Raw genomic sequence first — 17,745 nt, 5'->3', positions numbered from 1 at the left:
CATGAAAATAGATTTCTCAAACTTCTGGTAATGCCCCTTCACCATTCCCCACTCCCATTTCCCTCTCTCACCTTATCTCCTTACCTGCCCTTCACCTCCCTCTAGTGCTCCTCCCCCTTCCCTTTCTTCCATGACCTTCTGTCCTCTCCTATGAGATTCTTTATCTCTTTCACTAATCAACTTAGCTCTTCACTCCTCTGCCCCACCCCCCCAGTTTCACCTATCATCTATTACCTTGCACTTCTTCCTTCCCTCCCCCCATCTTCTTACTCTGACTTCTCAGCTTTATTTTCTCCAGTCCTGATGAAGGGTCTCAGCCCAACATGTCGCTTGCTTCCTCTTTTCCATAGGTGTTGCCTGGCCTGCTAAGTTTCTCCAACATTGAGTGTATTGCTTTGATTTCCAGCATTTGCAGATTTTCTTGTTTGAGCCTAAGTCTTAAAGCTAATGGCAACTGAAGTTTATAAAGCGATTTCTGCAAGTCTGTTAAATTAAGAGCAAATTTTGTGGGATCAGTAAATTTTTTGTGTAACCTAATTATTTAAGGATGCCTGGCAATTTATTGGAAAATCAAATCACTTTTAGAGCCTCTTTTAAATGATCTTGATAGTTATTGATGGTTTTAACAAACTGGGAAAGAAAGCCCTTATTTAACTGGTAATTTAAATTATATACCTGCATTCATTTGATGAGATGCTCACCCACAGACTTATAAACCTAAGCTCACGAATTGGACAGTATGAAAAGTTGCATCATCCGTATGCTCTTTCAATGAAATATTAAAACACAAATGCCATTCAAAGTAGCGCTAATCAGCATTTCTCTCTTGATCATCACCTGGAACAGATTCACTTATGATTTAATTTTTTTTACTGCTTATTAAACTGCTGTGTGCAGGGTAGGTGTTGATTTTTCCTATGTGTATGTGTGATTGTGGCTCAAAGATGCATCTTGACTGTGAAGCCTTGAGGGGTATCGTAATAATATAAAATACAGTACTCTGTTATTTGAATTTTCAGATTTCGGTTATTTCCAAGAGGGATACTCTTGTGTAGTTGCGGAGATTGAATTACATGTGGAGTAAATGAGGCCGCATGGTAGCATACATCGTTTTACAGTAGCCAAGACCCAGGTTCAATTCCTGCTGCCGTCTGCAAGAAGTTTTGTGCGTTCTCCTGCCACCATGTGGGTTTCTTCCCGAAGTCCAAAGACGTACGGGTTGATATATTAATTAGTCATTGTAAATTGTCCTCTGATTAGGTTAGGATTAAATCAGGGGTTGCTGAGCTGCACAACTCAAAGGGCCAGAAGGTTCTGTTTCCATGTTGTAGCTCAATAAATAAATAAAATGAAGGCTTTGTTATGTACCCTGTAACTGGGTTGCCAAACCAGCAGAAATGGATCACTCAGTTGGAGTCTGGATTATTAGAACTAAGAAAGTTTTATTAAAGAAACAAGCAACACAGTAATCGAAAGGATAATAAATGCAACAGTTCAGCAATGATAAACACACATGTGCACAGAATTAAGATAACAGGATCAATCAAGCTCTATCGTTGTCTAGGGGTAAATGACCAATTTCAAAGTGACACAAAAGTCCAGTTCAGTTTAGTTCAGTTCGCAGTAATCGTTGCCATGGCGATGGACAACGTGGGGGGAGGGAGAGAGAGAACAAGAACGACTGATCATTCAGAACGGCTTCCACTCACAGACCTGCGATATTGCTCATAAGCAGCTTTTGGGCGGGTCCTTTGTGATGTCACCTGAGGTCACCGACTGTGACCCCTCCTCCAGATGCGGTCGATCCTCTGCAGTGAACCCGGCACCCAAGCGAGGGTGGACACACACCAGGTTCCCACTGATCGTGCGTTTAAGGCTGATCCCCTGATCAGCCGTCCAAGAGCTTCCCACCGACTTGTGAGAGGCGCACCGCTTCCAGGGTCTCGTTACCTCGGGGTGTTGTGTGTGTCCTGCCTTAGCGAACCTGTCCCTTTTTATCCCCCTGCTGGGGTATCGCCTGTCCATCACTTCAAACAGTTCAGGGTTCAAAGGGGGAGCCGATCTTGACAATACCCAGACTGATGGCTCCTTCATTAGCACCTCCAGATGCTGCTTCATTGTGTGCCTTATCTCTCCCTCCCCTGAGGACAGGTGGCAGACCAACTGCTGATGCCACTGGTGCTATCCCAGGCCAGCAAACATCTTAATTTATGTGTATTCTCGTCACAGCTTTTCAACAGACCTCTGTCATTGCATGTTTTGCTCCTGTTTCTACAGAAAGTAGTGACGTGTGGCAGTCCTTGAGTGAAGCTCCTAGTGAGATGTGCTTTGTAGTGCCCATGGCAATCTTGCTGTCTGCCAGCTGTTATTTCATTTCTTTAAAATAACTTGTATAAATGCACTCAAGTACCCCTATTTGCAGCAATTTTAAAAATCCTCTGCACAAATGGACATTTCATTTTGAATGTTGCAAAGTCTGCAGAGTAGTACAGCAAGGAAATAGGCTCTTTAGCCTTCCAGGTCTGTTCTGAACACTGTACACCCATTAACACTAATCCTACATTTTATTCTCCCTTTGTTCCCAGATTCTACCGCTCGTCTGCATACTAGGGGCAATTTATGGTGGCATGTTAACCTACTACCTCACATCTTTGGGATGTGGGAGGAAACCAGAACACCTGGAAAGAATCCACATAGTCACAGTAAATGAATTGATTGAATTCAGAATTTTTATTCATTCATGAGGTGAGGCCATGTTGTAAGACCCCATTTAGTATCCATCTATCAAACTGAATGGACAATAGGCCATTTCCGAAAAAGGTTGAGGGACAAGGTATCAGTGGTATTGGAGTTGCGTACACAGGAGCAGCAGTCAACTATGTGAGCCTTTAAGACTGTTCCATCATTCATAAAGTGAAGCAAATCCTGGTGATGTTAATTGATTAAGGAAGGTGGCTGAAATCAATTTTTTTTACATTGTTACAAGGTTTAGTTTGAGCAAAATATGAATTCCTCATTACATCTGTAGAAATTTGTAAGAGTCTTTGACATACAAAATCTGACCTTAGTTTTAAATCATTGCATAGGTGGCTACCACAGGAAACAAGTGACAGTTTAAAGAAGTATCAAGGTGCCTTGCTGCAGAGTGACCTCACGTTGTGCCCAGTGGGAATCAACACTGAATGCTACAGAATTTATGAGGCCTGTGCTTGTGGCTCTGTTCCGGTTGTTGAAGATGTTATGACACCAGGGCAATGCGGCAACTCGTCAGCACTCCAGAATGCCCCACTCCGCCTCCTCAAGTCAATGGGTGCACCTTTTATTTTTGTGAAAGACTGGAGAGAGCTTCCGGCTATTTTAGAGAAAGAGAAGGCAATGACTCTTCAGGAAAAGAATCAGAGACGGAGAACGATCATCGAGTGGTTTAAGCAATTCAGAACTCAGCTAAGAAAAAAATTCATTGATATCCTTGAAAACAGGTTCTTTTGAGAGTTCACTTCTCCAACACAAAGTAGTTCAAAGCATGTCCACTGTTGTAAGCTTCGTGTACAATCGTTATTGAGAATGCTAATGTTTTTGAAGTATATAAAAAAAAACTGCCTGAAATTGAGAGAATTGCTGTTCTTTGTGAGCAGTGTTTCACTGCTCTTATTTGAATGCTGGTTCCAGTGTTCTCTCTAATTTTTTTTTACAGCTGTGTGGACCAACCATTGCTCTAAGCAGAAAATGTTTGCATGGCCTGAAAAATGCGTGACACTTTAAATGTTTTTTTGTAATATGCACATCAAGCAATTAGCGCCACATTAACGTAGCAGTTAGCGCAATGCTATTACAGCTCGGCACATCGGTGTTCGGAGTTCAGTTCCAGTGCCGTCCTGTACATCCTCCCCATGAAACGTGTGGGTTTTTCCCCAGGTTTCCTCCCACAGTCCAAAGATATACCAGGTAGGTTGATTGGTCATTGTAAATTGTCTTGTAATTAAGTTAGGGTTAATCGGGTTTGTCGGGGATTGCTGGGGCAGTGTGACTCAAAAGACCAGAAGGGCCTACTCCGTGCTGTATCACTAAAATAAAACAAACACAAACCACAACTCACAACACAAGTAATTGATGTCAGGCAGTCAAAACAACTGACAGGAACAATGGTAAAAGTAAAATGGTTTGACTAGATGGCGTCAGTGATTTATTAGCAATGCACTACTGACTTCCATTCTGTGTTTATTGTTACAATTTGTAACACTTGTAACTTGAAACACTTGACAATGTAAATACATTGAAGCTCTAAAATATTTCAAAGTAAAGGTTGTGATAATGTTTACTATTCAGAAAATTTATGGATTATATTCATTAACACAATAACGGGGTATTTCACAGTTGTATTAATGTAGATTTCAAAATTTTATTAACATTACATAAAAGAAAATTCCAGCTGTACCACAACAAAGGCAATGTGCATGGGAGCATTTCAGTTATTGTGCGGCTGCAGACTCGCACAGCATAGAAGGAACAGTGCCTGGTTTGAGAATCTGTATCCAAAGGTTGATGCAAAAAGCTCACTCCCACTGCCTTTCTCCGTTAAGGAATTGATCATTAATTACTTCCGGCTTCAAGGTTATTGGAGTTTTAATATGGAGAGATAAGTATGGATTGTAATAAAAGCATAACAAGAGAGCCTAAACTAAATGCAGTTACTTTTACTTCCTTGATCTTACCCACCATCACTTATGCATGAAAATTCTCTATGCTGATTCATACCCCTAAAGGAGAAACAACCACATGAACATATTTGAATTAAGGTTGCAGGCTTGAAATGCCAGCTGGAATAATTTTTGGTACCCTGCTTCATTACTGAGATGGAGCTGGTAGCATCTGTTCCCATGAACTGTTAGTACGTTACAATCTCTTACTTTACTCTGAACCTGCTTCTCAAGTGGTTACCAATATCCCTGGTGAATGGTTGGAGTTGTGGTAGAATGGGGGACTTCATCTCACCTTAAAGCTCTGTCCTCTAGTCAGCACAAATAAAAAGGAGAGGGGAAACATTTAAAAAGAAGTCTGACTTCCCATTTCCTTTTCAAAATTGATGAAGGGTCTCAGCCTAAGACGTTGACTGTTTATTCATTTCCATAGATGCTGTCTGACTTGCTGAGTTCCTCTAGCATTTTGTGTGTGTTGCTCAAGATTTCTAACATCTGCAGAATCTTTTGTTTAAGACTTAAAAGGGAGGGTGATGGTATATGCAACAAGCTGTAGAAGTGGGTACAGCTACATTTAAACAAAAACACGGTTAGGAAAGATAGAGCCAAATTCATTTTAAGAGATTCAACAAATACAAGCATGTTTACTGTAATTTTTCAGTATACAAGTGTAAAGGAGAACAAAGTGATTGTTACTCCCAATCCAATGCAGCACAAAAAACACACTAAGCTTAAAATCACAATAAAAATGAAGGAAAAAAAACCAGAATAAATAACATGATTAAAGTCTCTTGCAATTCTGAAAAGATCCTCTGGAAGCTTGTTTTGTAGAGAGCCGATGATACTGTAAAGCTCTCTCTGGTGTTGGCGCTCGGGGGTGGGAGGGGATAATGTCGTCATTGGTGATGAATGCAATAGTAGCAGGCAAGGTGGCCGGCATTCAACAACATGATGTTCAGTTGCCACAGATGGCAATTTAAATAGCACCAGCTCAGGTAGACAACATAGTCGCACATACAAATTGGGATGAAGGGCTTGTTTCCACACTAGATAACCATGACTGCCTCTGTGAGGAGACTTTAGCAAATAAAAGTACATGATCCTGTGATTATCAAATAGCTCTTTGCAGATATCTTGCTGTATGCAAATTGGCGGCTGCTGCTTCTAAATTGCAACACTGACTACATTTTGGAAAGTACTTCATTGACTTTAAAATTATGAATTCTGAAATATACTATAAATTGGCAATTGGCAATGTAGCAAGCTGTACTTTCCCCACAGAGGACAGTGGGTTTACAAGAACTGTATGGCCTTTAGGTTCCTTAAAGTTGTTATAGCTGGGAGTGGTAGTGGGGATAAGCTCCTATTGCCTATTAAATGCTCCCAATGGCATGCATCTCAAATAGCCTCTGACAACCAAGTCCAGCTCCTGGCCTTCACATGTCACTTAGCGACTAAGCCTGGCTGAACTGCTTCTACGAACATGAGAAGGGGCAAAGGCACCTTAAAACTGGTTGCTTCGGGCAAATGGGGTTTGTCAATCGCAGCTGGCCGCTCAATAAGGAGAAGGAAAACTCTGATCTCAAATCTCCGCTGCCTTGCAGCTATACCCACTCATGTTGAAAGCTTTGGGAGTAAACTCTCAGGAAAATTCTACAGTCCTACATTGAATTGTAATGCTGACTGGCAACTCCTGTGACACCACTGGTAGCAAACTATATTAGTGTCTGCTGTTCCCTTGGATGCATCAATTGTGTGGAGAGGAGAAGCCTGCTGCATGGGCAACAGTGAGCTCTCCGTATCGTACTGCCCTGGCTTGTGTATTGATGTAGACAGCTGGGGTGCAACATCCCTGGTCGACCCCAACCAATGGAGGGCCTTAATGATCTTTAAAACCAAATCTGAAGTATCCACTCCCCCTTTTGGCAGTTGAATTCCTTACACCCTTCCATTGAATGACTTAAGGTTCATTGTAAAAGGTATCCACAGTGCAGTCTATGCCTGCACTGAGACAATGATTTCACTAACCTCCATTGAATCGTACTGTTTGTAAGTTCTTGGCAGCTATCAAGATGCAGTAATTGGGTATGTCCACGACCAACTCTCCATCATCCCTACTTTTTAGCCTGGTTCAGCCTGTCAGTGGGGTGAAAGCCACCCTCAGCGCTCATGGCTTACAGAACTTGCATTCGGTTGTAGGGCCGGTTGTAGTGTTATTCTTAACACTATGGGATCACTAGAGTCTTTGCAAAGGACAAGGCAAAGCTCTTCCAATAACATTTTTGTTGTCTGAACAAGCTATGTCGATTAATGAGAAGAACTTGCTGTGAATGTGCGTTTGGCCAGATTTCACTCACTTAAAAGGTTATTTCCTCCACATTAACAGTCCATTATCTCAAACACAAGAGATTCTGCAGTTACTGGAAATCCTGAGGATTTCTAACAGAAGTAGCAGTGATTAATCTGCAGAGAATAGACTGACCAAGTCCCCTTGACATTTAACAACATTACCATTGTCAAATCTATCATCAACAAAGGGTAATGAACTGTAATTTCCAGGAAGAAAGTGGTCTGCTAGGTAGGATCTATGTTCATTGGAGTTTAGAACAAGTAGAGGTATCTAAATATTTCTTTTGATCCCTTATTGGTATTAGAGGGTCCAGAGAAGGTTCATGAGAATGATCCTGGGAATGAAAGGGTTAGCATATGAGGAATGTTTAATGGCTCTGGGCCTGTACTCACTGGAGTTTCGAAGAATAAGGGAGGATCTCATTGAAACCTTTTAAATAATTGAAATGTCTAGATAGAGTGGACATGGAGAAGATGTTTCCAATAGTGGGACGGTCCAGGACCATTGGACACTACCTCAGAATACAAGGACAGCCCTTCAGAATCGAGAGGACGAATTTCTTTTGCCAGAATGTGATGAATCTGGAATTCATTGCCACAGACAGCTATGGAGGCCAAGTCATTGGGAATATTTAAAGCAGTGGGTCATAGGTTCTTGATTAGTAAATGCGCCAAATGTTATGGAGAGAAGGCAGGAGAATGGAGTTGAAAGGGAAAATAAATCAGCCATGATTGAATGGTGAAGGAGACTCAATTTGCAAAATGGCTTAATTCTGCTCCTATATCTTATGGTCTTACGATATTGAAGGATTCATTTGTTCATTGAGTGTATACCAGTTCTCAGAACAATCACATTCCCCACTGACACTGAACGCCTGCTGTGTTCACCAGCATTTTTGTGTGTCGTTTGACACTCCCCACTGAACTGTTCTCTCTTGCATGCCCATCAGATCTCCCCCGATTCTCCCATCACCCACCTAAACCAATGTAACCAGCAACCTAACAATCAGTTCCTCTTTGGCCTGTGGGAGGAAACAGAAACATCTAGGGAGAGAACATGCAAACTCTGCACAAATATTATCTGAGTTCGGAACCAGCTGACTGTCCATTTTCCTCTACAGGTAAACATTTAAGTATTCGGCTACTTGTCAAATCATGTACCAAATGTAAAGAATAAAGAAACAAGGATGAAAACTGGTATAAAAAATGAGTGATTAAAGAATCAAAATGGGGAAAGGTTTGAAGCTACAAGAGACTGCAAATGCTGGAATCTAGAGAAATAAAACTCAGTAGTTGGATAAGCTTGGTAGATCAGGCATCGTCTGTGGAGACAAAGGTATGGTTAAAGTGAACCCTGCATAGGAACTAATTAAGGTCTCAATGTGTAAGGTAAACTATCACTTTGTCTCTACGTGGCGTTTAACTGCGACGAAGGTACTCTCAAGACCGTAGAGAATGATACCATTAAGAAAGTCTTTGACTACAAGTACGTCGGGTCAAGAATGATGAGTTCGGAGAAGGACATAAAGGTACGGAAGGCGCTGGCGTGGAGGGCTATGAACGACACGAAGGAAATCTGGAAGTCGAACCTGACCAGAGGGCTTAAAAAGAGGATTTTCATTGCAGTCATAGAGTCCATTCTCATGTACAGATGCCAGACAAAGACACTCACCAAGACGATGCGAAAGTCTCTACATGGTTGCTATACACGAATGCTCCGGATGGCTCTTGACGTGAGTTGGCAACAGCACATGACAAACGTCGAGCTCTATAACAACCCACTGATGCTCTCCACTAAAATCGAGGCGAGAAGACTGCAACTAGCGGGGCACTGTCTACGCCACCCTGAGCTATCTGCTAGCCTAGTCATCATATGGGAGTCCAAGCATGGGAGGATGAACCCTGGGCGCCCTCCCAAGACTATGGTCAACAGGCTCCTAGAAGACAGCGGTGCGGCTAATGTAGATGAACTGAACACACTGATGAGGGAGAGGGAGAAGTGGAGAGTCCGTCATCGTGCCCGACGCCAGCCCCCTAGGCCTGAGTCAATGTAGTAGTAGTAGTTGTCTCTACAGATGAGCTCCTCTAGTTCTGCCTGACATGCTGAGTTCCTCTAATACAGGGGTCCCCAAACTGGAATCCACAGACCTCTCGGTTAATGGTAGGAGTCCATGGCATAAAAAAGGTTGGGAACCCCTGCTCTAACATGTTTTTGATCGAAACAAATCTTTCTGAATTTCCAATATAATTTAAAATGGATTGTGGCTCTAGGTTATACACTTGCTGGCCATTTTATTCAGTATTTGTTTATGCAAATTAACAACTGCTTATTAATGTAAATATTTAATCAGCTAATCATGTGGCAGCAACTCTGCATAAAAGCATGCAGACATGGTCAAGAGGTTCAGTTATTGTTCACACTAAACATCAGAATGAGGAAACCATGTGATCTAGGTGACTTTGACCATGAAATGATTGTTGGTGCAAGACGGGGTAGTTTAATTATCTCAGAAGCTGCTGATCTCCTGGGATTTCACTGACAACACTCTCTGAATTTACAGAGAATGGTGTGGAAAAACAAAAAAACACCCAGTGAGTGGCAGTTCTGTGGGTGAAAATACCTTGTTCAGAGGAGAATGGCCAGACTGGTTCAAGCTGTCAGGAAGGTGACAGTAACTCAAATAATCATGTGTTGCAGCAGTGTGTAGAAGAGCATCTCTGAACGCACAACACATCAAACCTTGAAGGGATGGTCTTCAGCAGCAGAAGATCATGAACATACACTCAGTGGCCACTTTATTAGGTAGAGGAGGTGTATCTAATAATGTGACCACTGAATGTATATTATTATGATACTTGTGATTGGCCAAATCTTGGCATTTTCAGGCATGTTTAGGAATAGGTAAGTAATTAAAGTTCACATCCCTCAGTTTATGAGAATGCAGTGGGTTTTGGTATAGTAGATTGGAACAATGTTTGCTGTGTTTAACTGGACAAAACTCTTTGCCAGAGATTGCTGCCTGATTTACTCTTTATCATTGGTGTAGTGCAGGAAGTGTCATTATTAATTCTTGCACAAGATCAGGGCCCCAAAATTCTTAGAGTCATAGAAAAGTGCAGCACAGGAACAGGCCCTTCAGCCCATCTAGTCCATGCCAAACCATCTAAACTGCCCATTCCCGTCAACCTGCATTGGAATCGTAGGCCATCCATGTACCTATCCAGACTTCTCTTAAATGTTGAAGTCAAGCTTGCGTGCACCACTCGTGCTGGCAGCTTGTTCCACACTTTCACGAACTTCTGAGTGAAGAAGTTTCCACTGCTGTTCCCCTTAAACTTTTCACCTTTTACCTTTAACCTTGATATGGTTGTGGTCCCGCCTAACCTCAGTGGAAAAAGCCTGTTTGCTTTTAAACTGTCTTACACCCTCATAATTTTGAATACCTCTATCAAATCTCCCCTCGGTCTTCTACGTTCCAAGGAATGAAGTCCTAACCTATTCAGTCTTTCCTCATAACTCGGGTCTTCCAGACCCAGCAACATCCTTGTAAATTTTCTTTGTACTCTTTCAACCTTATTTACATTTTTCCTGTAGGTAGGTGACCAAAACTGCAAACAATACTCCAAATTAGGCTTCTCCAATGTCTTGTACAATTCCAACATAACATCCCATCTCCTGTAACTCAATACTTTGATCTATGAAAGCCAATGTGCCAAAAGCTTTCTTTATGACCCCAAATTACAACAGGAGATAGAAAATGCATGCCAAAAGGGCAATGCTACAATAGTCACAGGGGATTTCAATGTCCAGATTGTTTGGGAAAATCAGGTTGGTGCTGGATCACAAGGGGAATTTCTAGAGTGCCTACGAGATGGCTTTTTAGAGCAGCTTGTGGGTGAGCCCACTAGAGGATCAGGTATTCTGGATTGGGTGCTGTGCAATGAGCTGAAACTGATTAGAGAGCTTAAGGCAAAAGTACCCTTAGGGGAAGGTGATCATAATATGATTGAATTCACCCTGAAATTTGAGAAGGAGAAGCTAAAGTCAGATGTATCAGTATTGCAGTTGAGTAAAGAGAGTTACAGAGGCATGAGAGAGAAGTTGGCCAAAATTGATTGGAAAAGAACATTGGTGGGGTGAAAGCAAAGCAGCAAGGGCTGGAATTTCTGGAAGCAATTCAGAATGCACAGGATATATACATCCCAAAAAGGAAGAAGTATTCTAAAGGCAAGATGACACAACCATGGCTAAGAAGAGAAGTCAAAGCCAACATAAAAGCCAAAGAGAGGGCATATGATAGAGCAAAAATCAGTGGGAAGTTCAAGGATTTGGGAAGCTTTTAAAAAAACAACAGAAGGCAACTAAAAAAGTCATTAAGAAGGAAAAATTGGAATATGAAAGTAAGCTAGCCAATAATATTAAAGAGGATACCAGAAGTTTCTTTGGATACATAAAGTGTAAAAGAGAGGTGAAAATGGATATTGGACTGCTGGATAATGATGCTGGAGAGGTAGTAATGGGGGACAAGGAAATGGCGGATGAACTGAAAAATATATTTTGCATCAATCTTCTCTGTGGAAGACACTAACAGTATGGTGGAGTTCAAGGCTGTTGGGTCAGAACTTTGTGAAGTTGCCATTACTGTGGAGAAGGTTCTTGGGAAACTGAAAGGTCTGAAGGTGGATAAGTCACCTGGACCAGATGATGTACGCCCCAGGGTTCTGAAAGAGGTGGTTGAAGAGATTGTGGAGTCATTAGTAATGATCTTTCAAGAATCACCAGATTCTGAAATGGTTCTGGAAAACTGAAAAATTGCGAATTTTTTCTCTGGAAGAGAGGCAGAAGAAAGGAAATTATAGGCCAGTTAGCCTATAATTGGGAAGTGGTTGGGAAGCTGTTGGAGTCAATTGTTAATGTGGTTTCGTGGTACTTGGAGGCACATGATAAAATAGCCCATAGTCAACATGATTTCCTCAAAGGAAAATCTTGCCTGACAAATCTGTTGGAATTCTTTGAACAAATAACAAGTAGGATCAACAAAGGAGAATCAGTTGATGCTGTGTACTTGGACTTTCAGAGTGAGGACTCCATCAGTCAGGGTCGACCATAGAAGTTGCGTCTCAGCTGTCTAGATACGCAGCCTGGACAGTATGATATGGAGGGCAAGTTGTTGCCCATGTAGCAAACTCCCCCCCCCCCATGCATCTAATGAACCCAAAGGAATGGCAGAGACCGATACAGTTTGGTACCAGCAGCATCGCAGCCATTGTCAGTCAGCATAGGACTGCCTTAGGGACTCCAGTTCCGGATTTTTCCCTCAGGGTTTACTCCCACAGCTTTTCCCATGAGTGGGTATAGCTGGAAGGCAGTGGAGGTTTGAGATCAGAGTTTTTCTTCTCCATGGGAAAGACGAGTCCCATCTGCCTGAAGCAACTGTTTTTATGGTGCCAGTAACCCGCCTTTGCCCCTTCGCCTGTCTGTAGCAACGGTTTGCCAGGCTTAGAAGCTAAGTCATACATGAAGGCCAGGAGCTGGACTTGGTTGTCAGAGGCTATTTGAGGTGCATGCCATTGGGAGCATATAATAGGTTGTGAGAGCTTGTCCCCATTACCACTCCCGGCTATAAAAACCTTAAGGAAGGCCTTTGACAGGATGCCACACAAGAGGCTGTTTAATAAGTTAAGAGCCCATGGTATTACAGGAAAAAGATAAAGCAGTGGCTGATTGGCAGGGGCAAAGAGTGGGAATAAATGGAGCCTTTTCTGGTTAGCTCCTGGTGACTAGTGGTGTACCACAGGGGTCTGTGTTGGGACCGATTCTTTTGACATTACTATGTATGTCAACGACTTGGATGATGGAATTGATGGCTTTGTTGCTATGTATATGGATGGTATGAAGATAGGTGGAGGGGCAGGTAGTTTTGAAGAAGTAGAGAAGGAGGACTTAGGCAGATTAGGAGAATGGGCAAAGAAGTGACTGATGGAATACAGTATCTGGAAATGTATGGTCATGCACTTTGATAAAAGAAATAAAAGGATAGACTATTTTCTAACTTGAGAGAAAATTCAAAAATCTAAGGTGCAAAGGGACTTGGGAGTCCTTGTGTAGGATTCCCTAAAGGTTAATTTGCAGGTTGAGTCTGTGATCAGGAAGGCAAATATAATATTGGCATTCATTTCAAGAGGACTAGAATATGAAAGCAAGGTTGTAATGTTGAGACCTTATAAAGCACTGGCAAAGCTTCACTTGCAGTTTTGGACTGCTTAAGAAGGCAGAGTGGAGTGATGATGGTGCTTCCTTTGCTTACAACTTCGGAAGCAGCTCTATTTCCATCTTTAATATTTTTCCTTTTTTCCTTTCAGGGTTCCTTTGAAGACTCTGACCTGGAGTTACACGCTGACTACAGTTCTTTGCGGGAATGGGACCCACTCACGAGGTTTCAGGACTGGCCATTGTTCGGCATGTCAAGGGCTCGGCCTAAGTATTCAGCTCGGCTTTGAAAGCCTAAGATCTCAGGCCTCTGGAGATGGGCGGATCGAGGGTCGGTATCACAACAGGAGAACTGTGTGTCGTCAGGGGAGTCAGAATATCTGCAGCTGTGTGCCCAGAGACTCGTGATCTTTGGGCACAGAGCTTGAAAAAAGTGACGTGGAGGACGCTGAACATCATAACCAGCGAGTTGCTTGTTATGTCTCCCCACTCACTGTGAAACAGAAACATCTCTGTCTCTCTTATTAGGGAGAGGGAGAACCTGTAGTATGTCGAATGTAGGGTGAACAATGTAGTCTTTGGGGTAACCGCAAATCTGTGTCTTTATTGTTGCTTTGCTCACGCTTGAGTGCTCAGTGGTTGGTGCCAATGCACTTTTTTTTGCTGGTGGGGGAGGAGGGATTGTTGCTTGCTGTCACTTACATGCGGGAGGAGGGAGCTGGGGGGGGATTTTGGGATTCTAACATTTAACTGTCATTCATTCTTTGGGGCACTCCTCTGTTTTAACTATAACCGTATAACAATTACAGCACGGAAACAGGCCATCTCATGGATGGTTGCGAAGAAAAAACATTTCAGGATGTATATTGTATACATTTCTCTGACATTAAATTGTACCTTTGAAACCTTTGAAACTTATCTTAGAAAGGATGTGCTGAAACTGGAGAGGGTTCAAAGGAGGTTCATGAAAATGATTTCAGGATTGAACAGCTTATAATATGAAGGGCATTTGACAGCTCTGGGCCTGTATTCACTGGAATTCTGAAGAATTAGTGGTGACCTCATTGAAACCTATTGAATGGTGAAAGGCCTTGACAGAGTGGATGTGGAGATGATTTTTTCCTATGGTGGGGAGTCTAAGAGGCAGGCATCCCACCCTGCAAAAACTCATTTCAGGGAGGTAGCACCATCAATTTGCGGGAGACTCCCAGAACTTCCAGGAGAGGTGGGATGTCTGCAATAGAGTAGCTCCTTAGCAGCTAGCCAGCTAGTTTAAATAACGTTAGCTATGCTAATGAACGAATGACACCTATTAAACTCACCTCAAAATGTCTTTTACAGTCTTAACCCACCATGAGCAATAGAAAAGTCACTGTTGCAAATAGTGCAGCGAGCAACACTGTCATTATTTTGACCCCTATTAGGCAGGGGTACACTTTAGTGTAGTCTGGGATGACGTACGTTTTATATTTTCTTTTTTTGGAACACTCTGCCATGGCGCGCTTGCTCTCTCTCTCTCTCGTGGTCTCTCACGCGCTCTCGCTTGCTTTCCTTCTCTCGCTCTCTCGTGGTCATTCTTGTGCTCTCTTTTGCTTTCTGTTGCTCACTCGCTCTCAAAAAAATTGATTTCCGTGATATTGTATATAATTTGTGGGCATCAGGGAGCCACTATTAATATACGGGAGACTTCTGGAACTTCCGGGAGAGGTGGGATGTCTGAAGAGGAGGAATTTATTTAGCCAGAGGGTGGTGAATCTGTGGAATTTGTTGCCAGAGGCAGCTGTGGAGGCCACGTCATAGTCATAGTCATACTTTATTGATCCCGGGGGAAATTGGTTTTCGTTACAGTTGCACCATAAATAATAAATAGTAATAGAACCATAAATAGTTAAATAGTAATATGTAAATTATGCCAGGAAATAAGTCCAGGACCAACCTATTGGCTCAGGGTGTCTGACCCTCCAAGGGAGGAGTTGTAAAGTTTGATGGCCACAGGCAGGAATGACTTCCTATGACGCTGTGTGTTGCATCTCGGTGGAATGAGTCTCTGGCTGAATGAACTCCTGTGCCCACCCAGTACATTATGTAGTGGATGGGAGACATTGTCCAGGATGGCATGCAACTTGGACAGCATCCTCTTTTCAGACACCACAGTCAGATAGTATTTTGTGTACACACGTCTTTGTGTATATTTAAGGCAGAGGGTGATGGATTCTTGATTAGCCAGGGCATAAAGTGATACGGGGAGAGGGCAGGAGACTGGGGCTGAGAGGAATGGGGGAACAGACTCAATGGGCCAGATGGCCTAATTCTGCTCCTATATCGTCTGGTCTATTATTGAGCCTCCAGTCCTGCCCCTCCTGCAACCTTCCAGCAAAATAATTGCAAAGTACCACCCTCAGTGTATTTGGGGAAGACTAATTTAACAAATCACAAAAAAGATGGCAGGGCTTCCTGCAGACAAATAATCTTCATCAGTTGGTATTTTAAAATGTGTTTCATCCAGTTCTGTGGGGATGTAATTTGGACTATACTTTGAGAAGTTGTACACATTCTATTTTTGAAACTGGTCAAATTATAGCTGCACTTTACTACAGAGTGTTCTGCCACTTTGAAGTACAGTTTCATACTGGAGCCATTTCAAGTTGTTGTGGAGCTTTGAATTAAATCATGGGGTCAGATTCGATTAAAGTCAGAGAGGGCGCCATATTGTTCATTTGTGTAAGTGAAACAGATCTTGCCAGACCTCAGTGCACCAGTTACCGCCTGCAATAATTGGATTCCTGCAACTAACATTAATCTTGTCAAGAGTGAGGTAAATGCTCCCTTCCTTAAATGATATAAGCAATTTATGTGCACTCTATTTTAATTAAATATTCATAAAATGGCTCAGAGCTATCTTCATATTTCTGTTCTCTTAAATTATACAAAGAACAAACCAAAATAACAAGTTATTTAGGAACAAGAAGCCAAAAAGCCCTGAGGCTCTTCTGACAGTTCAAACTTGATTAAGATTGATTGATATTTTACCCACCTTGGCTTTTTATCACTCTGAGTCATCGGCAGTTGTCTAGAAATCTAAGTTTTAAAATTATCCAGCGTGCAGCCATTTACTGCACTTTGCAGTATGAAGTCCGAAACTTTTACTCATGCTTATGCACATCTTTCATTATTAACTTTTGTGAATTAATGTCTGCCATCTGATTGCTTATTGTTTTACCTTTGATATTTGGGCTCTCTTTGGATACTGTTTTCTAACTTGGTTTTGTTTTAGGCCTATCCCTTTACTACTGCATAAAGTAACATTAGCTACTTACCTTATATTTCTTGTGCAAGAAAGTGGGAGCAGGAATAGGCCACTCTTTCCCCCTTCAAGGCTGACCTGCTTGCTGTTGATTATGATCGTGGCTAATCTGCCCCATACCTCTCCTCTGCCCAGCCAGTTCCCCATCTTTTCCTGATCTTTCAGATATTTCTCTTACCTTCTCTTCAAATCCCTTCAGTGAAATAAATCCCTCCAGAGAATTACAGAGATTTACCACCCTCTGTTAGAGGAAGTTCCTATGTACATCAGTTTTAAATCCCTTATGGTTTTTCAAACCACTCAACATCAGGAACTTAAGATCACACTTTTCCCAGGGTTGAAATGTCTAATACCAGGGGGCATGCATTTAAGGTGAGAGGGGGTAAGTTCAAAGGAAATGTGAGGGGCAAGTTTTGTTTACACAGAGTGGTGGGTGCCTGGAATGCACTGCCTGAGGTGGTGGCAGAGGCAGAAACGTTAGGCATATGAATTGGAACTATATGGACATCGTGTAGGCAGAAGAGGTTGGTTTAGTTGGCCATCTGATTATTAATTCAATTACTTCAGCACATCGTTATGGGTCAAAGGACCTGGTCCTGTGCTGTACCAGGGAAATGATTCCGAAAGTTATTCGATGTGACCACTTTCTATCAGCCTTACTCCAAATGTTAGCTCCTGCTTCATCATCAATGTTTGGCTTTCAGTTAAAAACATTAGCAAAGGCTGTGGAAGGGCAGTGGGTGATGTGATGAGGACAGAGAATTTGTGATCAGGTAAATTATTCACCTCTAGATGAGAAGTGGGAAACAGTAGTTGGAAATAGCCTATAATTTACCAACTGCAATAGGGCTGAGCTTCTGCTGTGAGTGATTCATCGAACACAATAAGCCTATGAGGTCAAACTTCTAATCTTTCTGGTTTTTCTGAGAATTCTGGAACAATTACTCTTCACAGGGGATGAACTGCACTTTGTGTACTTGCATTTGTGTTCTCAGAAAATTTTAATGTTCACATCTTGGCCAAGGTAGTGACAATTACAGAACTACATCCAATTTGCCAGTGGTCGGCCATATCCTTGGCCCTAACTCACCTCAGGAGCATCTGAACAGTAAAGACACAGGCAATAAATTATTGTTTACTAACTACAACTCTGCTTTAAATACTGTAATTCCAAGAAAACTCCT

The 17,745-nt window shown here is 42.2% G+C and overlaps 1 protein-coding gene across 3 annotated transcripts in view; it reads left to right on the top strand.

Moving 5' to 3' along the window:
- Positions 1-13,915, top strand: part of rxylt1 (ribitol xylosyltransferase 1) — a 39,807-nt gene extending 25,892 nt beyond the window's left edge. Inside the window, exons 6-7 of one of the 3 annotated variants that reach the window (XM_072268237.1) lie at positions 2,586-2,745; positions 3,087-3,174. In XM_072268237.1, coding sequence (XP_072124338.1) covers positions 2,586-2,610 — 25 coding nt within the window. In that variant the 3' untranslated portion in view covers positions 2,611-2,745; positions 3,087-3,174. Of the gene's footprint in view, positions 1-2,585; positions 2,746-3,086; positions 5,010-13,409 lie in introns of those variants that run through there. The other 2 variants (XM_072268236.1, XM_072268235.1) reach the window with 2 other exon arrangements.
- The last annotated feature ends 3,830 nt before the right edge of the window (positions 13,916-17,745 follow it).

This window comes from Mobula birostris, chromosome 9 (assembly GCF_030028105.1).
Source record: "Mobula birostris isolate sMobBir1 chromosome 9, sMobBir1.hap1, whole genome shotgun sequence".
In the NCBI taxonomy this organism is placed as follows: Eukaryota; Metazoa; Chordata; class Chondrichthyes; order Myliobatiformes; family Myliobatidae; genus Mobula; species Mobula birostris.
The sequence above is the reverse complement of the archived record's forward strand: the minus strand, read 5'-3'. Positions and strand labels throughout refer to the sequence as shown.